The sequence below is a fragment of the Lactuca saligna genome, chromosome 9, assembly GCF_052625555.1.
Source record: "Lactuca saligna cultivar CGN05327 chromosome 9, ASM5262555v1, whole genome shotgun sequence".
Lineage (NCBI taxonomy): Eukaryota > Viridiplantae > Streptophyta > Magnoliopsida > Asterales > Asteraceae > Lactuca > Lactuca saligna.
In genome coordinates, this window is record NC_136425.1 from 11,362,505 (window position 1) to 11,388,239 (window position 25,735).

The 25,735-nt window shown below is 35.2% G+C and overlaps 1 protein-coding gene across 2 annotated transcripts; it reads left to right on the forward strand.

The window, feature by feature from the left end:
* The first annotated feature begins 17,465 nt into the window (after window positions 1-17,465).
* On the forward strand, window positions 17,466-18,591 carry STOMAGEN (stomagen). 2 transcript variants are annotated; one of them, XM_078975157.1, is made up of 4 exons: window positions 17,489-17,629; window positions 17,907-17,977; window positions 18,110-18,270; window positions 18,489-18,591. In XM_078975157.1, exons 1-4 carry the CDS (start codon window positions 17,542-17,544, stop codon window positions 18,559-18,561), a joined length of 393 nt encoding a protein of 130 aa, XP_078831283.1. In that variant the 5' UTR covers window positions 17,489-17,541; the 3' UTR covers window positions 18,562-18,591. The 2 variants fall into 2 exon arrangements, 1 of the variants encoding a protein (XP_078831283.1); XR_013666358.1 differs by lacking the exons at window positions 18,110-18,270; window positions 18,489-18,591 and having other exon boundaries at window positions 17,466-17,648.
* Window positions 18,592-25,735: the final 7,144 nt, after the last annotated feature.

Consider the following 25,735-nt stretch of genomic DNA (forward strand, 5'->3'; position numbering starts at 1 on the left):
GGTACCCATACCCTCCCATGAAGGGGTCAACAATCCTCGGCTATCGTATTCAAAAGAAGCTACTCTGGCCACAATCAACTCACACTTCTGCCTCTCCTCCTTAAGGCCCTCAGCCTGCGCCTCTTTGATTTCCTCCAATAATGGAGTAATTACCGTCATCCTCAAACAAATGCCTCTGATCGGGACAGCTACTGCCTTGCGGCTTAGAGCGTCGTCCACCACGTTGGCCTTCCCTGAGTGATAAAGGATCTCACAATCATAATCCTTCAGCACATCTAACCATCGCCTCTGCCTCATGTTCAGATTCTGCTGATCCATGAGGTACCTCAAACTCTTGTGATCCGTGTAACTTGTATAACGGACCCCATAGAGGTAATTTCTCCAAATCTTGAGGGCAAACACCACTGCCCCCATCTCCAAATCATGCTTCGGATAGTTATCCTAATGAGGCTTCAACTGTATTGAGGCGTAGGGTATCACATGGCCTCGTTGCATCAATACTGCTCCCATACCAGTGATCGAGGCATCACAGTATACTACAAAATCCTCTACTCCTTCTGGTAAGGTAAGAATCGATGCCTCGCACAATCTCTACCTGAGAGTCTCAAACGCCACCTGCTACTCAGGCCCTCAACGAAATGCCACCGACTTCTTGGTCAGTCGGGTGAGCGGTACTGCTATCTTGGAGAAATCCTGGATGAATCTCCTGTAATACCCTGCCAAACCTAGGAAGCTCCGAATCTCGGATGGAGAACTCGAGACCTCCCACTGTATCATGACCTCTATCTTGGTTGGATCTACCAAAATACCCTTCTGGTTGACGAGATGTCCAAGGAATTACACCTCGCGCAACCAAAACTCGCACTTAGAGAACTTTGTGAAAAGTCTCTCCCTCCTCAAAATCTCTAGCACCTCTCTCAGATGCTCCTCGTGTTGCTCCTGAGTCTTGGAATACACCAAGATATCATCTATGAATACTATTACAGACTGATCCAGCATCGGCTTGCACACGCGATTCATGAGATCTATGAACGCTACTGGAGCATTGGTGAGCCCAAACAGCATCACCACGAACTCATAATGACCATACCGGGTCCTGAAAGCAGTCTTCTGCACATCCTCGCATCTGACTCGCATCTGATGATACCCGGAGTGTAAATCGATCTTGGAAAACCAAGATGCTCCTTGCAGCTGATCAAACAAATCATCTATCCTCGGAAGTGGGTAACGATTCTTCACCGTTACCTTATTCAGCTCCTGGTAATCTATACACATACGGTGCGATCCATCCTTTTTCTTTACAAACAAAATCGGTGCACCCCAGGGTGAACTGCTCGGCCAGATAAAACCCTTGTCTAGCAGCTCTTGTAGCTGCGTAGACAACTCCTGCATCTCCGAGGGAGCCAACCGATACGATGCCTTGGCTATCGGAGCCGCACCAGGGATTAGGTCAATCCCAAACTCAACCTGCCTCTCAGGAGGTATCCCCGGAAATTCCTCAGGAATTCATCCAGGTAGTCTCGTACCACCGGAACATCATCAACTGTCGCCTTTCCCTTCTCCTGGGCATCTAGAACATAGGCAACATAACCGACACAACCCTGCTGAAAATAACGCCTCACTCTCGCTGCTGAACACAGAACTGGTCCGCGTTGTGGCCTCTCGCCCTGAATCACCAACTCTCCCCCACTGGGAGTGCGAACTCTCACTAACTGCAGCTATAATCTATCACCACCCCATTAGGGCTCAGCCAATCCATGCCTACTATAACCTTGTTCCCTCGCAGGGGAATAGGGACCAAGTTCACCAAAAACCGCTCCTCGAATAACTGTAGAGAACATCCTCTGTGTACCCTTGCGACCCTAACGGTCCTATCAGCTGCTATCTCAACCTTAAGTGGACAATCTAGCTCTCCAGGAGCTCTGCTGAACCTCTTGCTAAGCGCAAGAGAGACGAATGATCGGGTAGCCCCCAAATCAAACAATACTTTAGCTGAAATGCCGTTCACTGAGAACGACCCTATACAAAACACATAACCATAAGAAACACTCAATAATAAATGCAAAGATAAGGGAAAAATACATACCCGTCACGACGTCAGGAGTCGCTCGCGCCTCCTCTGCTGTCAGCTGAAAAGCCCTACTCTTTGCCACTGGCATCTCAGCTCGGCCCTGACGGCCATCTGTAATCCTCAAAGTAGCAGGAGCAGGTGCTGACACCTTTCCTGTAGTAGCTAAACTCGGACACTGGGACTTTTTATGTCCCCTCTGATTGCAATGAAAAATCATATTTGATGCCGCAACGGCCGCAGTAGTAGCGTACAATCTCTGCTCATATGCCTAGTTCGACCGCACTTATAGCAGCCGGCACTCCCTGCCTTGCACGCCCCATCGTGCAATCTCCCACACTTGCCACACCAAGCGTGGCTCTGCTGACTCCTAGCTCTGTGATCTGAATCATTGGGATTTTTGCCCACACTCCCTGTACTTGGAGCCGCCTCCGGCTTCCTCTTTCTCTCCATCTCAAGGTCAATCTCTCTCTCTCTATCTCTCTCTCTCTCTCGCCCTAGCAATCATGTCATCCAGCGTTTTACAGCTGGACCGGATCACAAACTGGCGGATATCACTCCGCAGCATCTCATGATAACGATCCTTCTTCATTTCCTCATCAGCCGCATACTGAGGAACAAGAAGAGCCCTCTCCCTAAACTTGGCGGTAATCTCCGCCACTATCTCTGTAGTCTGGGTAAGATCCTGAAACTCGCGTGCTAACTACTGCACGTTAATAACCGGTGCGAACTCGGCTCTGAACCTGGTAGTAAAGTCTGCCCAGGTCATGGCATCCAAGGCTGCGTCATCCCCGATGGCATGACCAATCTCCTCCCACCAATCCCGTGCCCTGTCCTTCAGAAGACCGGATGCCAATCTGACCTTGTCCCCCTCGGGACATCTGCTAGTGCGGAAGGCGTTGGCCACGTCTACCAGCCATCTAGTGCTTGCTATGGGGTCTCGTGCCCCGTGATAATCTGGAACCCCGCATGCCCGGAACTCCCTAAAAGTAAGCGTGCGGGACCCCGTCATGGCCGCCACCTCAGCATAGAAGGTGCTCAACCTCTCGTCCATCATCTCTAAGATACCCTCCTTGATCGAACCAAAGATCACAGGAGTCTGCTCAAGTATGGTGTGACTAATCTCTGAAGAGAGAAACTCCCTAGTCTGCTCATCCAATTGCCCGGCCTCCGGGCCTGATCCTGATCCCCCTCCGGCACCTGAACTGCCGACTGCTGGTCTAGGACGTAATACCACCATTCTGAAACACAACAAAATAAACTTCAGGAACACTGATATATCTCGAGGAATCACTACTACCACAAGTTTCCTGGTCTCATCTCATCTTTCCTTGATTCGAGTACGGATCCTCTACTTTCAGTAGTACGGGCCCATACTACCTTCCACATATATCCGTAATTTCCTCAAGTACTGCCTCGACTCCACCAAGTCACTTCTACGACTATTGATCTCTGTTACTCCCATCCTAGGCTTGCCCTAGGGAATTCTTTGACTATACCCGATCCAGTCCTCAGCTTTTGAAAGCCTCCTTGTGATGCCAATTAGCCATCACCTGAATACCATCACATGCGGCGAGGCTCAGATAATCCTTCAAGTAAAAGACTCGTCCCTACAATGGTTAGACTCATACAAGAGCTGCGCAATAGGGCTAAGTCTAGCACTCTGAGATTATTCAACCCTGTTCACATGTGACGTGACGCATTCACCTAATGGCTAACTCCCATCACTTAGAGTCCCACAAAGCACAAAGCAAGCAGCATTCAGACATAGGAGACTACTCAAGCAATTCTATCCTCATAATGGGAAACTGTACTAGCATACAATGATAAGCTCATATTATCAGGCATAACCTAAACAGGCTATCCCACTGCTGACTACTCCATGTTAGCATGCAATTCTTACAAGGCTGAAACACATAAAGCAGACATATAAGGCATCCTCCTAGATCCTTAGTTCTATACTAGCATGATGTTCTACTGATACTGAAACTGAAACTCAACATTAACTGATACATACTGTTGTATGGGTAATTTGGGAGTACTTACTTGAGCTTGGCTGATCGCATGCACCACACCCTTTTCTCCTTTCAAAGTTTTTATCTTTCTAAAATTCTTTTTACTTTTCTAAAACTATTTTCTTTCAAAAAAAACATTTTACCATTTCCTTAGTTTGAGTTTAGACACACCTGGAAGTGTGCCCGAGTCCCTCAAACCAAGGCTCTGATACCAACTTGTAACATCCCAAAATACGACCCAGAAATTTTTGTTTAATAATTACTGAAAACATCATGTTAATATCATAAAATAAAACTCGTACGTCAATATCTCAAAGCCATAGCAAAGTATCACGAGGAAACTGTATCAAGAGTGTATCAAATCACATCTATGAAAAGTTAAAACAACTCCCAGGACAAACTGAAGTTGTGGTGTGTGCGATGCCATCAACCCGAGCTCTTACCTTTACTTGGGGAAGTACCTGAAACCAAAACTGAAACTTTAAGCACAAAGCTTAGTGAGCTCCCCCAAGCTACCACATACCATACAATAACATATAAACACATACTGGGCCTTGCCCACTGCATCAGACCGAAGTCCGGAAACTGCATCGGACCGGAGTCCGGAAACTAACCAGGGCCTTGCCCTCTGCATCGGACCGAAGTCTGGAAACTGCATCGGACCAAAGTCAGGAACTGATTGGGACCTTGTCCCCTGCATCGGACCGAATTCCGAAACTAACTACATCGGACCGAAGTCCGAAAACTGTTTGAGCATAACATAACATGGCATAAAAATGTCAACTAGCATGAACACCTAAATTGCATACTTCATCGGGCCGTAGCCCGGAACACATAAATCCTGTCTGAGCCACGAAGGCATCAAACATACTAAAAACTACATCGGACCGAAGTCCGGAAACTAATACTAGTTAAACGGGCCGGCATTGTGGCCTTAGACCCGTTCCTACTAGAAGGAAACTCACCTCGTACACAGGCTGCTAAATGAACTGCTCTGGAAATCGCCTGTTGCTGCTCTGGTATCTCCCCGGCTACAATTTCCATAAATACATTCAATCAATTACTGATAACTTTACTGATGGTAAAATGACTATTTTACCCCCTTGTCAAAGTCAACCTCCAGTTGACCGGACTCGCCGAGTCTGAGGAACTACTCGCCGAGTCTGAGGAACTACTCGCCGAGTTCTGTCGTGCAGACTCCAACTATACTCGAATCCGCTCTATGGTTCCTAACTCGTAGATCTGAAATCTTTGAACCATCTGAACATGTAAAGTTGCTAACTTTACGTGTAACTACAAAGGAATGAAGCCATCCTACTCAAACCCAACTTCACTCGGGAAGACTCATCCGACTCGCCGAGTTGCTCATACAACTCGTCGAGTTCTAAGGCAAACTTCATCAGACTCGCCGAGTTGTTCTTCCAACTCGTCGAGTCGACGACTAACTTCATATAACTCGCCGAGCCGCCCTGAGGACTCGTCGAGTTCATTCAGTCCTTTTTCCATACAGGTCCAATCTGAGCCATGCAGCTGCTACAAATCATGGATCTAAACTTCTAGGGCATGTTTTTCACGTAAAGTTGCTAACTTTACGTGCATGCATGGCTTTAAAGGCTTCATATGACCAAAATAAGCTCTTAATGAGGTTCTAGGCTCAATGGGGACTTTAATCACAACCACAACCAAAATTTTATACTTCTAGCATGCCATGAGTGTCCAAATATGAGGTATAACCCGACCACAAGGCCTAATCACAAGGGATTTGGGGTTTTGGGCTTAGAAACCACAATTTATGGACAACATAGATCTATATGATCAATAAGAAAGGTATAGAATTTAATACCAGAAAAGATGACCAATATAGTGTGTATTCTGGATCTACTTCCTCTTCCTTGAACTCTCCAACTTTCTCATTCTCCTTCTTACTCCAAAGATGCTTTCACAAGCAATAAACACACACACACTCACTAAGAAAACGGCTAGGGTTTGATAGTTGATGCTCTCGAGGTGAAAGAGACGAGTTTGGGCGCATAAGAGGGTTTAAATAGGTGCAAAACCCTAAAATTATGGTTTCCTCCAAACAGGCAAACTCGCCGAGTCCAGCATGTGGACTCGCCGAGTAACCGGCTAAATACGCGTGCTCATCCCGTCTTTACTCGATGAGCCGGTAACGGACTAGTCGAGTTCCTCACAAAGGAATCAACTTATTTAAATACACACCGGGAATGGGGCGCTACATCAAGCTCAAAGCATTCTCATTCTTTTGATTTTTTCTTATTATGGTTCATTTTAGGATTTTTGTCCGAAAGCTTGAAGCTTTATGAGTTTGTTGAGCTCCAGAGCCTAATACCAATCCCTTTAAGTGTCACTAGTTGAGTAAACTCATAAAAATGGGATCTTGGACGTCAAAATCACCCCATGCATGAGATATGAGCACTTTTGTCAGTAAAGAGTGAGAGTTTTTGGGTTTTAGACTTCCTCAGCCATGCAAAGGCTTAAAGTCACGAACTTTATGGAGTATGAGCCTTTAGTGAGTCAAGATCTGAGAGTATAGATATGGTATTAACATATTAAGACCAAGAGAGTGGGAAAAACAAGTCTGGGACGTACGCCCAGTGTACTCCTAGTTACGCGCAACGTAGCGTCGAAGATCCTCGATGCATGCATTGCAAAGTAGCACGCCCAGCGTAAAGGGGATGTACACCCAGCGTAGGCGCTACTGTTGACTTTTAGGGTTTGGTTAAATTATGGACTATAGAGGCCATGGAAGGGTTAAATGATATTTAATCCTTCTGAGAATTAGTAGTGGGTTTAGCCTAGCATCTTTGAGGGTCGTTTATTTATTTGAGTTAATTATGGTATGTGTTAGGCGGAGGCTAGAGCAGTGGTTCGAGTACGAGACATATTTGTTTTACTTACAAGGTGAGTCTTCTCACTATACTTACCATGAGTGGCATCATTGTGTGACCGATGGGTCCTGTATGCATATATTGAGAATTGTGATATCCTGCATTATGTCTTTGTGATTTATGTTGTGGGACCGGAGGGTTCCCACTGAGACACATTGATCGGAGGGTCTCTATTGAGATATAGCCATGAGAGGCTAATTTGATGTGTTTGGTATTTTGGGGAACTGACTAAGCTTTGTGCTTACCATGTTATGTGTTATGTGTTTTAGGTACTTCTCAGGATCACGAGAAGGCGTCGGCTTGATTGTACACACGAGATGGAGTTTATGTTTTAGAGGATCCTGGACCAAGTATTGGACCAAGTATGTGATTTTGGAAATGAAAATTTTAGTTGAAAATTTACAGTGTTACATTCATGAACGTTATTGGACCAAGTATTTTGGGTCTTTAGCATAGCTGAGATGATTCTTCATTGAGAATTGGTCTTCTTTTGACTACTTCTGCACACGTGTTAGTTATAGACAAAATATGACCGTTAAATATTAATAAAATAATAACGGTAATTAACCGGGATCTTGATGTAGCTGAGGATCCTAGATATTTGCGGATCCTGAATATCGTAAGGATCCTGATCCTAACAATGCTAGAGGGATAAAGTTGCAAGATTTATACCATAGAATGGTTGCAAATGATGTAGAAATTCCATATCCAAAATGCTTCGCACATCCAAGATGAGCTTGGCTTCCTTCTTTCATCTTCTAAGCACAGAACACAAACACACACACTTTTAGGTTGAAATAGCTTCTCAAGCTGAACTAGGGTTTCAAAACGTCTCAAGGGGGATGGAGGCTAATGAGGTGAGGGGAAATGAAGCCATAAGGTTGTTTAAATATGAGCTAAACCATATAAATTAGGGTGTCCAAATGTAGCAAGTACGCTCAACATACATACATACACATGGCGTAGTCCCCTAAGGCCAAAATTACGAAAATTCCACTAGGGCTCCTTTTGCACACTTTCTTGAACTTAGGGACCAAAATGCAACATAATTAAATTATAGTGTTGAAATTAGAAGTACCTTATCATCGGGATGTTACATCACTAACGATCTTTCATGATAACTTATCGAAATTTCATGTTTAACAAACAACTTCGATTTATGAGGAAAAAAATTATAATGTTGTCTCTTTACTTCAGTCTTGTTTTAAAACTCAACTTGTACTAATTCAAGATCTTGTTCTTCTATTCCCTACAAATGCTCCACGCCCATCCATGCTCGTGTCACAAGGGGAGATAAGGGTGGTTCATTGAAGGATGTAGCTGAAGATAAGGGAAAGGTACTTGGAAAAGTTTTCACGACACAAATCCTAATTCCAATTCCTCTGAAACCTATTCAAACAACTTAGAAAACAACAACAATTCCAAATGTCGAAGTTGATATTTCAAATCTTCAATTAAAAAATGGGGTGAATATAAACGAAGAAGGTTCCAGATATTCGATTATCGAACTTGTTGCAACCTTAGAACTAAAAGGAAAAGGAAAAGGTGTTCATGTGGACCCTAATAAAGAAGAAAAGAAGTGATTACAAGAACATGAAATGGAGAAGGGAAATCCAAGTAAAGTGTGGCGTTATGAAATCATTGAGACAATAGCTTATAGCGAAGTTTATTTATTTAAAAGATGGGCAAATAAAAGCTATGCCATTGAAGATTCGGATGCTAATCAACTGGACTTTCTGTTTAATCATTCGATAGACACATTTTCTCAGTTTAAGCTTGCTGGAAATTATCAAGATATAGAAGAGTATAAAAGTATGAAGACAAGATTTCATGTTGTACTTGGAAAGAATGAAGAAAATTTTTGGTCCTTAAAGAAAATCAATAAACTTGTATCAATAACTCCAAATGTCACTTTCAAAGGTGTTATTCAAAACTATCGATACAAGGTTGTCAGGGCTGATAACACTCTATGGGAGTTCACTATTGCTAATTTTCCACTGATGAACTTGAATGATCGTATTACTAATTCAAAGATTATTACATATAATAATGATGAAGTTCAAGAGAAAGCATCTTACATCATTGGATATGGTCATATCAAAAGCTTCATAGAATCTTACTTTTCTCATATGGTACTAACAAACTTCGAGTTCACTACAGCCTTTAAGAAAAAGCCAAAAGTTCCCAAGTCAATTTTCAAAGGATAAATGAACATCGATGACTATGAAGATAAATTCTTATGAATTCCAGGGATTTAGTGTTTCAAGGAAAGAACATCAAGGGAGGTAAAAAGAAATACTTCTTCCATACTGACGATAAAGAAAGGTATTCACATTAGAATCTTTCAAGCATCCTTCTCCGGATCAACAAATGTAAGAAGAATTCAAATGAAGACAAAGTGGAGATAAGGAACATTATCGTTTGGTATATGGAAATAAGAAGAGTTTTACTAACGGTGATAAAGATGTTACCTACAGTTGTAAGGTTCGATATTGATCATAATGGGGGAAATTGCAGAGCCAAATATTTTGTGGTATATCGAAGTATTAGGTAGTAGTCGAAGTGTTGATTAGAGTGGCAATATCGAACGTCTACATGAATTCGATTATTTATGTATTCTATCAAACATTTATGTTGTATCCCTTTCATAGTAAAAGTCCTGATATTTTTTGTATCTATTGAGTACACTATAAATAGAGTATGTACATAAGTCACTTGTAACTTTTGCAACTTTAAACTTAAGTCTCTCTCTCTCTCTCTCTCTCTCTCTCTCTCTCTCTCTCTCTCCATCTCAAATGTACTTGAATCATCTCCAGATAATATTAGCTAAAACTAGATTATATTTACATCATCATGTTCATATTAACTCTGATTTCATATTGATTTATTTCTTAACACTTCAATTGCAAACACTCTTTTGGAGATTTATAATATATATGGGTTCAAAATGACTATCAACTTTAAATATACTAACAGGAATACTTACACTATATATATAGTATGGGCATGAAATAATGTGGAGGGGTTAACATGGCTCCTCCATAATGCTATTTACATCATATGAACACCACCCTTAGTAGCATTATGTTGAAGCGTGTTACGGTCGTAACTTCCTCATGAGAAAAAATAATCAAAATGGTCCTTTTGATTGTTGCTCAATAATACATTAAAAAAAAAGTTAGTTACTTTTTTTACCTATAAATATAGATAACATTCATTTCATTTTTCTTAACACCATCCTTTTATCCTCTATTTTATATAAGTTAAATATCTGCTCAACCAAAAAATGGAAAAAAAGTCCAAACACCCCTCCATGAAACCCAAACCCACAACCGAACACAACATCTACTATCGGATTCTCTTGATACAAGAATTATATTAACCTATTAAACCCCCAAAGTTCTCCATAGATACCACCACGAAACCCAACCCACAACTAAACACAACCTATCCTATCAGATTCGCTGGATACGAGAATTATATTAACCTGTTAAACTCCAAAAGTTCGTTGCAGATACAGAGACCAACAAACTTATTTCAATCTAACCTCACATTTGATCCCATTTCTTCCTCATCACACTTTCAACAAACTATCTTTGGACAAAACCCAATATTACAACAAAACTTTTTCGGTACTTCATATTTGATTCCAAATCTCCAAACCCAAATTTACAATAAAACTCACGCAACCATCCGTAGAATTTATCACTAGAAGTGCAACTTCAAGTAGTAGGACTAGTTCCATGGACATTGTTGATTGTGCAAATCAACAATCCTAAAATTAGAACGAAATTGTTCTTAAGAACCATCATAAACGATTTTCTTAATGTTATATCGAAGATACATGTAATAGCTAAATCACATAGTATATATAGGCATTAATTACGAACTAATTTAATACGACAACTCATATACACTTATTATAAATAATATTACATCTGAAATTATATATATATATATATATATATATATATATATATATATATAGAGAGAGAGAGAGAGAGAGAGAGAAAGAGAGGAGGGTTCAATTGAGAAAAAAAAATATTTAGAATGGGGAAATCATTCTCAACCACTCATTTATTTTTGTCGCAAAATCTCCGTCCTACTAACGAAAATTGGAAAGGAATAGACATGTGTTTTCCAACAAAACATGTTTTCTTAAACTATGCTAAGCATTACCTTAATATATACAAAATGATAAATGACACAAAAAACACTCTTTTTACACAGAAATTCGATTTTGACACCGTTTTTTTTTTTTTGTCAATTTTGACACTGTGTTTTCCAATTTGTTACAATTCTGACCACTTGACTGGTTAACCAGGTTACATGATGATGTGTCAGTTTTGATGACGTAGCATGATGACATGATATGCTGACGTGCCAAAATTGATTTTTTTTTCCACAAAAAACACTAAGTTTTCAATATTTTTTTCGATTTTGACACTAAGTTTAATTTTTTTATTTCAATTTTGACACTATGTTTTTTTTGTTCCAATCGAACATCATTTATCAAATTTTGTTCAATTTTGTCTATTTTCCATTTGAAAGCATATAAATATATTTTTTTTATTACATTTTAAACCGTATAAACATATTTTTCTCGTTTAAAAACCACATTTTTATTTAAATACAAGTTGTTTTTTTCTTACATTCAAAGCGTTAGTTATATCATGAGAATCAAACTAACCATAAGCTTCTAATAAGATGTAAAAATTTGATGGGTTGCAAACTTGATATCCGAGTTTTGATCGACTACACGCCTCCAAACCTCCAAACACATTTTAAAGTTGCATATTTAATACAAAATACAATTTTTATATAACTAATACATATTTATACATAAAAATACGGTTTGAGTGTAAAAAAAAAGTATTTATACAAAACTATGGTTTTTAAATGAAAAAAAACATATTTATACGGTTTAAATGTATTTAAAAAATATTTATACCGTTTCGAATAGAAAATTGTAAATATTGAACAAAATTGAAAAAAATGATGTTAGATATGGAACAAAAAAACATAGTGTCAAAGTTGAAAGAAAAAATTAAACTTAGTGTCAAAATCGAAAAAAAATGAAAACCTAGTGTTTTTTGTGAGAAAAAAATTCAATTTTGACACGTCAACATATCATATCAGCATGTCACGTCATCAAAACTGACACGTCGTCATGTCACGTCAGCATGTAACCTGGTTAACCGGTCAATTTGTCAGAATTGTAACAAATTGGAAAACACAATGTTAAAATTGACACAAAAAAAAAACACGGTGTCAAAATCGAATTTCTATGTAAAAAGAGTGTTTTTTGTGCCATTTACTCTATACAAAAACATAGTTTTCTCGTTTTTTATTTTTTATTTTTAAGAAGCTATTTTTTATCGAAAAATGATTTTAAATATACTAAAATTCATGATTTTTTATACTCTACAAATAGACATCCATATTGATATAGTTTTAAGATAAAATAAAAAAAATTATTTTTTTATATTTTCAGCTATCGTTATTCATAAGTGAATAAAAATGAATTAGATTTTTATTACAGTACATTCGTTATTCACTTATTAATAAAAACTATGATTAATTTTTTTTACAATTTAAGTATCATTCATATATGAATATAGCATATACTAAACATAGTATATTCATATTCAAATATTAGACGATTTATTCACTTGTGAATATTAGATGGTATATTCACTTATGAATATTAGATAATATTTTCATATCTGAATATTACATAGTATATCACATGTGAATATTATATAGTACATTCACTTGTGAATATTAGATGAGATATTCACTTATGAATATTACACAGTATATTCACATACGAATATTACAATGTGTTTTCATATATATATATATATATATATATATATATATATATATATATATATATATATATATATATATACACATATATATAATGTATAATGTTATTCACATATGAATAACATACAGACTTGCATATTCGTTTTTTTTTTTTTGTGTTAATAATCATATACTCATTCAGGTGAGAAACATATTTATATATCAATATAACATGGTAATTTAGTTTATGCATTTCATGAAACAGTTAGAGTGCATACAATTTAACTTTTTTTAAAAATATTAAAAACTTGATACTTTAATTATTTAAATCTTACAAAATAGTAGATAGATAGAGAATTATATGAAATTTTTCAAAAAAAAAAAAAAAAAAACTATTTGATCTTTTTCTAACCTCAATTTTGAAGTTTTATTTAAGAATCGATGTTGAATAAATGATATGAAGTGGATTTTTTGTTGATTATCAATGATGTTGATCTAATAACGTTTGGAGTATAGTTAATTGTAGATGTTGAAGATCTGATCGTATTGAAGCAGAATTGAAGGTTGGATTAAAAGAACCAAAAACGAATTTTTGTTGTTAACTGATGAATCGTGTTGATAAACATGTTATTGACGAATATTGATGATTGATTAACACCGGATGATGTTGATGATGGTTTAACTGAAGAAATCTGGATGATTGTTGAAGGTTGGAGGAGAAATTTGGATGATGAACGATCGAAATTTCTATACAGTTACGTATTTGAGATTGAAGGTTATTATCATATTTACAAGTTTATCACTGTGTCTTTTTATGCTTAGATTAAATGAGTAGTTGAGAATGATTCCCCTATTCTCAACTTTTTTTATTTTCTCAATTGAACCCACCTCTCTCTCTCTCTCTCTCTCTCTCTCTTTATATATATATATATATATATATATATATATATATATATATATATATATATATATATATATATATATATATATATATATATATACACTACATAATGTAATGTAATGCATTAGGCCATTTCCAACCCTACACTAAAAAATATTTTTACACCATAAAAACCCTACACTATACCTAACACTATATATAATGTTAATAATGTAACACTAAATATAATGTTACATTATTCATCAACACTAAAGTGTTGTTTGTTTTTTCAGAGGTAAAAGATATACAGTCTGCAGACTATATCTATAGATATTTGCGGTAGAAGAGGTGCACCAAATGTTTGTATTTTGCAAAAAGAAAACTATTTGTTTTTTTTTTTTTTAAGATCAACATGCTTTTAAAATAAACTGAAATTTAAATCATATATTCCATACTTTACATTAAATCACGAAAACTTGTTAATAACATCAACAACATAAATATAGAATTTGAAAACATAGGAAAAAAAAACCATACATATTTGTTTACGATACACAAATAAACATTAAACATAAACAACATAAATAAAAGAAGATTTTTTTAATGACTATACCACATGCCATAAAGTGTAGAGTAAATTACACGAATGGCTCTTATGGTTTAGGGTAATTTGCACGCTTGGTTCCTAACTTATTTATTTAATTCGGAAAATCCCTATTGTTTGTATTTGTTACGTGTTTGGTCCCTACTGTTTGTTTTTGTTACACGTTTGGTCATTGTCTTATCTAAAAAGACTATTATTTAAATAAAAAAAAATTATGAGGTAGGTAAGGTAAGGTGAGGGGGTGGGGTTCGGGGTGTGTTTATTTAAATAAATTAAAAAATCAAGGGCAAAATAGTCTTTTTAGGTAAGACAAGAACCAAACGCGTAACAAAAACAAACAGTAGGAACCTTCCGAGTTAAAAAATTAAGTTAGAAATCAAAAACGCAAATTACCCTAAACCATATGTACCATTCGTGTAATTTACTCTAAAGTGTAATACTTACAATGTCACCCATTAAACTCAATATAAAGCCAAGGAGTTAAAAAATACAATCAATTCATAATAAGAAATTATTGACCAAATATGAATTCAATTTAAAAACTTCTATTTCCAATTTCTAAAGAAATGCCCAATAATTAGTATATTGAATAAACTTCCTAATTTTATTATACAATGATTAATATATTCATTAAACTCTTTATTTTCAAATTTGTTCTTCAGCAAAAGCAAAAATTGCAGCCCCTTTTTTCTTCTTGAATTGATTACATGTAAACTCAAAAAATCAACTCTCAAGTTTGTTGTCAGCTATGATTTTGTTTATTCACAGGCAAAAATATCATCATGCCCCTATCATATGTGAATATTAGTAAGAAATACAAATGCTTACTTGACGTCTATATAACACACTTTTATCATTGGCAAAACACCACCATACATTTTAGCCTTATAACTATCTTTTCCCCTTATCTACCTTATTACAAAACTAGAACAATATTTATAAAAGATATTTAATCTTGTCCTAAGAAGAACGGATAAGATAAAATCATTTTTGTCATTAATCTGGAAACTTCTATCACGCGACCAAAACACATTTTGATAATACACCCTCCAAGGTTTTTGGTAATATTAATTGGGACCAATGGTAATACTTTCTAAATCACATACATTTGTACAACAAACGGGCAATACATTCATTACTATACTACAATATTTTAGGACAAACATGATAAACTTTTGAGGTCACAAACCATGAAGTGAAATGGCCCATGGTAGGTCTTACGATTAAAGTTTCATTTTAGTCTTTTTCATGTTCCCAAATGGACCAAGTGAAAATGCCATGAAATTAGTGAGGCCTAAGTACAAAACCACGTGTCATGTATTCGAACTTGCACTGTTAGAGGCATTCAAGACTTGATAAGCACCAATCAAATCATCTTGCATATATGTATTAAACAAGTATTCATATGAGTATATATGACATATATATTTTAGTAGATACTTAGCATCTGTGGAATTTAACCTTAGTCTCAAAACCTACATTACTTATATAAGATTATAATATAAAGAGTATGCATGTATGTAATTTAAAAGTTTTCTAAATGTCATTTTCTAGATATCTTATTATGAATCAGCAACATGCATGTTTCAACACAACACGCCATGCCTAAAATCGGCAAATATACTCCTTCCACATTCTTCTATGAGTTTGCATGTGAATCATCAATCATATATTTTATAAGGATTTTGGCAAGGTTCAGGAAAATAAATAAATAAATAAAAACCTCAAACCGTCTTGTTGGTGGGTGGGAATCTCTATCCCTCTAGGCCCTTTTAATTTGCTATCATCCAAAAATTTGGCACTCCAAAACTGTAAAACTCCAATTTTGCCCTCTGGTTTGTTGAATATAGAAAAAAACACCATGCCTTGTTTGGTAATTTGGTTGCTACTGGACAATATCCGCATCAGTTGGTCCAAAGCCGAGCTTTGTCTGCCGGGGACCCCTTTAGGAAAAAAAAAATCATAATGATTTTCAAAAAACATCAACAATTAAAAATTATGCAACATAATCTTCAAAACATATATACTTGAGTTGTCGAGCCTGATTTTTCTTTTGACCTAATAGCTGCTATATAGATCAAGTATATATACTTGACATTGACATTATTTGCTTGGATTAGCCCATTTGGTAGAAGCTTCGCCTATTAAATTGGAGGTTCCCGGATCTAGTCCGGTCATAGATGAATTTTACTAACTAGAAGATACTAACTTCTAATTACTAACTAAAAAAAAGAAAAACTTAGCCCTCATGAGTTTGTATGACCCTACTCAAGCAAAAGTGTAATTCCATAGCAAAGGTGAATTTTACTAACCAGAAGATACTAACTTTTAAATACTAACTAGTTAATAATAATAAAAAAAATAAAAACTTGATCTTATAAATAGAGTACATATGAGTTCGTATGACCCTCGTAAGCAAAAAGTGTAATTCCAGGCGTAGGTGAATTATACTAATTAGAAGATATTAACTTCTAACTACTAAATGACTGATAAAAATAAATAAAAATAAGAAACTTACTCTTATAAATAGAGCCCTTATGAGTTTGTATGATCCTTCGCAAGCAAAAAGTGTATATGGCAGTGGTGGAGCCAGATGGGACGTTGTGGGTACTACAACACCCCAAAAAAATTGTTTAATGTATATAAAAAAAAATTATTTGTAAACATGTTCTATGTTATTGTACCCCCAACTAAAGAGATTATATCATGTGTTTTAATGCCTCGAATATAACTATATAGAATATTAATTGATAATTTTTGTACACCGATATAAAAATTTCTAGCTCCGCCACCGGTATATGGCCAATCATCTATAAAATCTCACTTTTGTTCGTCCTAAGGATGTAGCTCGATTTCTCAGATTGAGTAAACCATGTCTTTTTCGCTTTTGATTGCATTTATTTCTACATGTGTGTAGGTTCTTCATTTGTCAAAATGTTTTTTTTGCTAACAAGATAAATACATGTCTTAAATGGAGATGCTTAAAGGCATCCCCGAATAACATCTAAGTCCCATTTTGTTAAAAACAACACAAAAATACATGTGTTAAAATATCATTTTTGACGACAGGCTCATATGGTAAATAATGGTTATTTCATTCAAATACTTGAAATTCTAGGTATTTAATATTTATATATATTTGTTTGTTTTTACTTCCCTTCTCTCTTAGATACTCATTCTATCTCTTATGGTCCCTATTTGACCACAAATCTTTTTACATCCCTACTCCATACATTCATCTCTTCAATATATATATGAATGATTACCAATTCATGTGTTCTTCAAACCAAACCAACAATGGCTTCGCCATCAAAAACCAACTTACTCGTCTTCTTAATTTGGGTAACACTAATCTTCCAAGGTCTATTTTCAACTTACACTTCTTCTTTTCTCTATCTTTTTACGCACCTTATCCTCAATTATCCAAATAAAAATTTGGCCTTTTTAGCTTCACAAAGATTCAAATTTTACTTCCTCCATAAAGTTTGTTTTGTGTATACTTCAATCCCGGTTTATTGTTGCTAATTCTCTTAACATTGGTGTAGTGTTTTTGGGTAACATATATATATATGTACTTAAAGCGTCTAACTCTAAGTGCATCTGTATGTACCATTTTCAGGGATTGCAGGATCCAGAACAGTAACTCTACTTCCTCATCAGAACTCTGAGTTACACTTGCAGGTGAAAAAGGTACAATTCTTTCTATCATTATTGCATGTAGAATCATGCATCGTTATAAATATAGCAAAACTCTGTAAAAAAAAAAAAAAAAACTATTTGACTAATTCATGAATTGTACGTTTTGGAAAAACTTATATATAGAATGTAGTCCTGAGGAGAAGAACAATGATCGGGTCAGTGAAGCCAACTTGTACGTACAACGAATGCAGAGGGTGCAGGTCGAGGTGCAGAGCTGAGCAAGTTCCAGTTGAAGGAAACGACCCGATAAACAGTGCTTACCATTATAGATGTGTTTGTCATAGGTAATTAAATTTTCTTTTTTCTTCTTTGAAAAAAAAAAAAAAACGAGATTTGGACTCTATATATAGTTTGAGGCAATTCAATTTCTAGTTAAGAAAAAGTATGCTATAATATGCTATTCTTGATGGAGAACTCGTGTTGTGAATTTTGTTGGGATTTGAGTGATGTTGTATCATTCTAAGAGCCGTATGAATTTTTGGGGTTTTGTGTTATCTTTCAGTTCTTGGAACGAGGGTCATAGTGATTGCATTGCCATTTGTATGAATTGCAGAGTTAGAATGTACGATTCTTAATGCATAATGTACATGTTGATACCTACTTAATCGGTGTAGCTTTCATGAAAGAATCCATCATTGTTAATCATATATATTGTTGTACGTTCGACTTGTGTAGAAGGTTTTAGAAACAACTATTGCATGATGTTCTTGAAACAAAAATAAGAGCATCTTGGCCCTTTGAAATGTGGGTCTCCCAACCCACATTTTTTTTAGTACGGAGAATCTTTTGTTAAGTAGATGATAATCTGATATAAATATAAAGGTTTGTAAATTATGAATTTATTCATAAAACTATAGAAATAAATTATAAATTTCTTGTGAATGTTTGAATTTGTAAAATTGAAGTGAAGGGGGACTGCAAATATGCACATGGAAAGTGGTCCCAAAAGAGTCACATGAGGCATTCTCTTTGAAATCATCTATATATTTTGCATTAGACTACATGAATCTATGCGTATATATTCATACACATCGCTTGTTTCAAGTTATGACAAAAGATAATGAAGAGGAATATGAAGGTGTTTATTGGATTTTAGCTATTTTTATAATTAAAAAATCTCACACGTATAAAGTATAAACTGAAGCATGGAGGTCCCATTTGGGTATGAAGAATACTCAAGTATTGCCAAATTTGTAATTCATAGGATAAAAGTAGCAAAAGGAACTAGAGGCTTTCACTGCAACAAATTATCTATCAAAAGGATGGGTATTATAATTAAATCGATATTTAATTAGTGGCAACAATAATCCATTTTATTTGCAAATTAAAAGAAATAATAATCAAATTGTACAACGATAACAATGACAATACCTACGTCCTGTTAAAATGCGATGAGGGAACACACGATGTATTCCAATGACGACCGGCATAACAAAAAACTCGATTCAACAATAAGGAACAAACAATTGTGTGTGACAAAAAGTATAAGATAACTCGACCCCACAATAAGGAATAAACATTTGTATGTTTCAAAAGAAAAGAAAACGATAAGGATGAACGCATAGTCAAAAAGTAGAACTATCTAATTGAATTATAAATGCTAAAGTTGTTTGAGTATGTCATTTGATTTCATTGCCTTCGTTCAAAACTTAGATTTCGTTTGTTTTTTACAAGGTGAAGATGTGGACCAAAAGTATCCATACTACATAAATACACTCATTAAAACCACATTGACTTTTAGTTCATAGTAAAACCAGCGGTGGTAGTGATGATGGTTGCAGCGGTAGAGGTGGAGATGGCCGCACTGATGGCGGTGGTGTTGGCGGATGTGGAAAAGGTAGTAGGGGTGGAGGTGACAGTGGTTGTGGTGATGGTGGCGACGGAGGGGTGGTCACTGACGGAGCTAGATGGGGGGAGTTGGGTACTACAGTACCCCTAAAATTTTGTTTTATATATATATATATATATATATATATATATATATATATATATATATATATATATATATATATATATATATATATTATTTGTAAACACGTTTCATTTTATTATACACCCAACTAAAGATATTATAACATGTTTTTTAATGTCCGATTTTTGATAACTATATATTGATAATGTTTGTACCCTCATATCAAAATTGTTGGTTCCGCCACTAGGGGTGGTTATTGTTGAGGTGGAAAGGGTAGTGGTGGTGGTGGCGGTGATGAAGGTGGAGGTAGTGGCGGCAGCAAAGGTGGTGGTGGTGGACAAAGAAAATCATATTATGGTTAGAAATGTTTTATTTTGTCTTTTAACTAATCTTTCTGTCTCTCCAGTCTTCTACATAAACAAAAAGTCAGTCTTCTACATAAACAAAAAGTCTTTAATTTCTATAGGGATATCTATAGAAATGTTTCAATAAAATCCTAAAAAAAATTAACAAAAAAGTCCAAATTTTTTAACATTTTGCCTAAACTAACGAAAAAATCAATTTTTATATTTGAATACCAAATGATAGATTATATAATTTTCTCAAAATAGTTGGATTTTTATGTTTAAAAAAATTAGGACTTTTTTGAAACTTTTTTCAAAAGTTTATGATTTTTCTGTAGATATCTCTTTATTTCGATTAGAGGTGGCAATCGAATCGTATCGTGTCGGGTTCGTGTCGTGTCGAAACACTAAATGGGTTGAAAGTGTTTGACCCTAACCCGGCCCATTTAATTAATGTGTCATGTCGTGTCAACCCGTTTATTTTCGTGTTGAGTTCGTGTCGGGTTTCGGGTTAGGGATATAACTTGAAATATATCGTGTCATGTGAGGTTAAAAGATTGAGCATGTTGAAAGAGTATGAATTAAGTAGGAGGAAGGGAAAAACTAATAATCTGGAGGTAGAATAGATGAAGTTATAACAAATTCAGATGGCAAAATTAAAAAAGTGGGAATTGGGTGGACGGATGACAAGTTCATGAGGATGTGAGAGTGGTGAAAAAGACCAGGTAGTTTAGGAGAGAATGAAAAAACTGAAATGAAGTCTTAATCTAGACGGCTAAGTCATTTCATCATTACAAAACAATTTAATTCGAAAGTTTTCTTTTACTTATGGTTTTAGTGTTGTGTCTTTCTAGATTATTTAAATAATTCAAAAAAACTTGCATATAAATAAACAGGTCATTTTCGAGTCATATTCGAGTTGAAATTCTCAACCCTAACCTTATATACCCATTTAATTTTCATGTCGTGTCGTGTCAACCCGTTTATTTAAACGGGTTGAAATATCTTACCCAAACTCGTTTATTTCGTGTCGGGTTTCATGTCGTATCAATTTTGTCACCTCTAATTTCGATGTCTACCTACCGGCAGAAAAGAAACAAGAGGCCACACAAACTTTTTTTTTTTTTTTTTTTTTTTTGTGTAAAAAACAAACATCTTATCAATGGGCTCCAGCTTGAGCTAAATCTGCGGTGCTCAGTTCTAAGGTTGCACGAAAGGAGTGCATCTAATTTTTGCAACTTTGACTCAAAAGCATGTTTATCAGCTATAAAGTCTACAGATCTAAAATGACTTTCTAGTTCCCTATGGATTAAAACAATTACTATGATCATATGAACCATGTTAATTTTTGTGTTCTTATATATTAATTTTCGTATCTTTTTTGTATGTGTTTATTGCATATTAATCCTAGCAAAAGTTTGTGTGACAATAACTGAAAGCCCTGATCAAAAGTTTAAGTAGAACTAGAAAGCAAAAGTGATTATAGTAAATTTATCAACTACTGGATAATTAATTAGAAGGAATTGGTAGCTAGTTCATAGATTTGGGAGATTTCAAAAACTGAAAATTACTTGAATATTTGCTTAAAAGGGAATACTATACATAATTTGGGAGATTTCAAAACTGAAAATTACTATAATTATTTTGGGAAAGAAGAAAATGACAATGTAATCTTCTTGGATCAAACAAGCTGACCACTTTAATCGTCTACCTTCTGTCTTGAGAGACCTAAACTTCATACTTCAATCATCACTTTGTTTCCAAGTACCCCAGTCAGGTTCAGATTCTGTTTTTCAGTAAAAAGCAACGAATTTGATTGTTAGCTTTTGTTAATTAATGTTACACACTTATACACATAGTAGAAGCATAATCGAAATTTTATTAAATAGAAGGAAAAGACACAAAGTAAGGGAAGGTACCTTGATAAATGGACCACATAGGATGGAGGCATGACCTGAAGTTGCTGATGATGTAGTCACGAATATAATGAAGCATGCACTGCACAGGCAGCATGCTTACGCTAGCTACAACTCCATGATTGGTTTATCTTTTCATATTCAAACTATAATTCCACCAACTATCAGCAAAATGTGAATATGATAATATATATTTATACAAACATATTATCAGTTCTTGAAGTTTCTATTTGCAAACAAAAGATTCATTTTTTAATGTGTTGCTTAGATAGATACAATGTAGCTTTCTATGCAAAAAACATATATAGTCTTAAACCCTGGTGTTAGGGCCATGCATGTAAGGACCACCAGACCTATTATATACTTTTTGTTTTTTAATTGCAAAGAAACATTTTTCCCTCAACTTGAATTTTGGCAGTTCTTGATTGATGTGCTATGTGTTCTTCTTTTGGGTAACACTATTGATGTTAGCTTCCATGGTTTCTTGGATGAGCATATTTGTAGTTATTTCTAACTGGTGGAATACTTGATGTTTTACGTCGATTAATTCTACTTGTGCGCACATTTAATAATATTGAACTATGTACATCTTTGTAGTTATTCATTCGTGTTCTTTTTCATCTGTAACTTCGGTGATTACAAGTTGGAGTCAGCTATATCAAAGAGGAAGCATATATAAGGCGAAGCCATTTAGATGTCACCTTATAACTCGTAACCTGTCCTAGAAGTCCTAATAATTGGGCATCAAAACCGAATAACCGAGTTGACAACAAACCGGTTACTATGATTTTATTTTATTTATTTATTTATTTTTATTTTTTTCAAAACCGGGAGGATTGAACCCGAACACATTCTAGCCGTTGGAAATGGATTAGGAAGATAATAGCAACCGACAACCGTTACTAAAATCGGATAAAAGAGTGTTTATTTCTACTATCCAGTTGAATTCGAATTTTGAGACAAAGCGGTCATATTGGTTTCGCCGTGCCACTCAAGACGAACTATAATCTAGTATCTCAATTTTTTTTCGTATGTTTTACAAATATCAATTTCTCATATTATCGCAATATCGTCTGAAATTTTCTTGTTAGATATTGATATGGTTGTGTTTGATCCGGTCACAATGTAGGAAAAGTTAGATATATAACTCAATGAGGCAACCTAGGAACAAACAAGATGCAATGATGTAGACATTCCGAGGACGAAATCCTTTTAAGGAGTGGAAAATTATAACAACGTGAATACACTTCCGCCAATGAAGTTAGCTTCCGTTAGATTAATATTTATTTTCATATGATTATTTCGGTTTTAAAATTATATAATGAAATAAATTAAATAAAAATGATGTAATTCATAAATAAAAGAATTATACAATAATTAAGAGGAAATAATTTAATTAAATGTCTTTGTGAAAAAAAAAATATAAGGCAAATATAATTTATTAAAAAGGGTATAAATGGAATTGAGGGCTAAAATTTATATAAATAAATAAATAAATAAATAAATTTAAAAAAAAAAAAAAAAAAAAAAAAAAAAGAAAAAGAAACTTGGATTTTGAAGATGTCTAAGGTTAGGGTAGAAAAGTAACAAGGCTAGGAGTTAAGGGATTAAATTTAAGATGTCTAAGGTTAGGATAGAAGAGTAACAAGGCTAGGAGTTAAGGGAATTAATTGAAAACATCGATTATAACTCTACTTGAAGGAAAATTGAGTAATCTAACAATTTTTTTGGTCTTTTTTTTAAATATAACCTTTTTTTTAAATATAACCTTTTTTGCAAAATAACAACATATTCCGGAATGGGTCGTTCCGGAACGTATTTCGGATTATTTTTCGGGTGGTCCGGCCCACTTAATTGGATCCAGAATGCCTACTCTAAATCAACTGTATATGTTCCGGATCGGGATTTTAAATTTCAAAATCCAGAATATAATTTAAGGCAGCCATTTCATTCCGGAAATGTGCATTCCGATTCTGACGTTTCGACCCGATTTCGACACGCAACTCCAATCTCCGACACCTATCTCCGATACGCAACTCCAATCTCTAAAACCTATCTCCGACATGGAAGACGAGCATTACAACCCCATTATTTTATAGGTACGTTCTTTGTTTTCTCTTTATATAGTTTCGTTGTTTGTTTAAGGTGCCTATTTTTCTACTGTTATTGTTCCGGAATTCATAGAACACCTCCATAATGAACTGAAAACATTCCGGAGTTTAAATTAAAAATGTTATTGTTGTAGGACCAACTAAAAAGTAGTTTAGATGTTTAGGTATTGTTGATTTACATCGAAATGTCATGTTCCGAACCTTAAAATTTCATCACAAGGAAACGTTCCTGAACATGATAAACTAGTCTGGAACATAAGGAACGGGTCCAAAACTGCTCCGAAATTTGTCCAGAATATCGGTAATTTCCATTTCAGAATGAAGTGATAACATTTTTTTATTTGTGCAGTACAACATGGTTTTTGATGCATCAATTACACTCTCGTGTAAACCGAAATTTGGCAGGGAAATTCTTACGACACTTAGAGACAGGCCTGAATACGAGACTATGTTCTGGAATACATGTTTTGGGAGGTGGTTAGACATTTCTAATGTAGATGGGGATCCTTTGCTTCTACATTATGTTTTTTGCCACAAAATTTTCACCGACCCCCGAAGTCAAGTACAGAAAATGGTTATTGAAATTAGGGGTTACGAGTTGTCTTTCGTGAAGAAAGAATTTTGTCTCATCACCGACTTTCAGTTTGGTGACTACTTTCCTGCTTCTGCATCCGGCGCCACCTTTCGCTCCCGTGCATTTCCTATGGTCCTGACGAAGGTCTCGGTCAAATTAGACCATGTTATAAAGGTGTTTAAACATTCACTTAATGAGTTATCGGACAAGGATGCAGTTCGTGTATGTCTTCTATACGTTTTAGACAAGGGTTTTAATGGGCATTTGACTAAACAGTCAGTTACAGAAGGGTATTTTGATTTGCTATCCAACCTTGATGAACTCAACACGTACAATGCCGTCTATTTTATAATTAGTGAATATAATTACTTATCGTTACTAATATTTTTTAGAAATGTAATTTTTAAGTAATTTATTATGTGACAGATATCCATTGGGAGGATAATTTGGGATCAATTATACAAATAATTATTTGTTGTATTCAATAAGGTTGATAAGCTTATAGATCCAGATGAACCGAAAGAGAACGAACCTCAAAAATTGACCTACACTCTACATAGGTTTTTATATATTTTTAAGGTAAATATATGATGAAAATTTTATTATCTATTTTTTGTTTTCTAACATTCTAACAATTTTTTATTTGTTTGTTTGGTAACATTCGGATGTGGATTCTTGAGACTTTTGTGGTGTGAAGTTTGTTTGGTACCCGATAATAGAATGTGATCCTTTGGGTTATTGCATGATTAAAACTAAGGCCTTCACAAAAGACTCATTGCAACCAGTTTTTACAAATCGACGACGTATAGTTACCTTATTATTTAAATATTTATTTATTTTATAATTTATGTTAGAAGGTAATAGACTTGTATAGAAGTTGGAGCCGATAGAA

Bases quoted from the DNA above. Each gene is read 5' to 3' on its own strand.
- STOMAGEN (XM_078975157.1), top strand. From the start codon at position 17,542: ATGAATGATTACCAATTCATGTGTTCTTCAAACCAAACCAACAATGGC. The intron at 17,630-17,906 runs GTAACACTAATC...TACCATTTTCAG, and splicing joins TACTCGTCTTCTTAATTTGG to GGATTGCAGGATCCAGAACA. The intron at 18,271-18,488 runs GTAATTAAATTT...GTTATCTTTCAG, and splicing joins TATAGATGTGTTTGTCATAG to TTCTTGGAACGAGGGTCATA.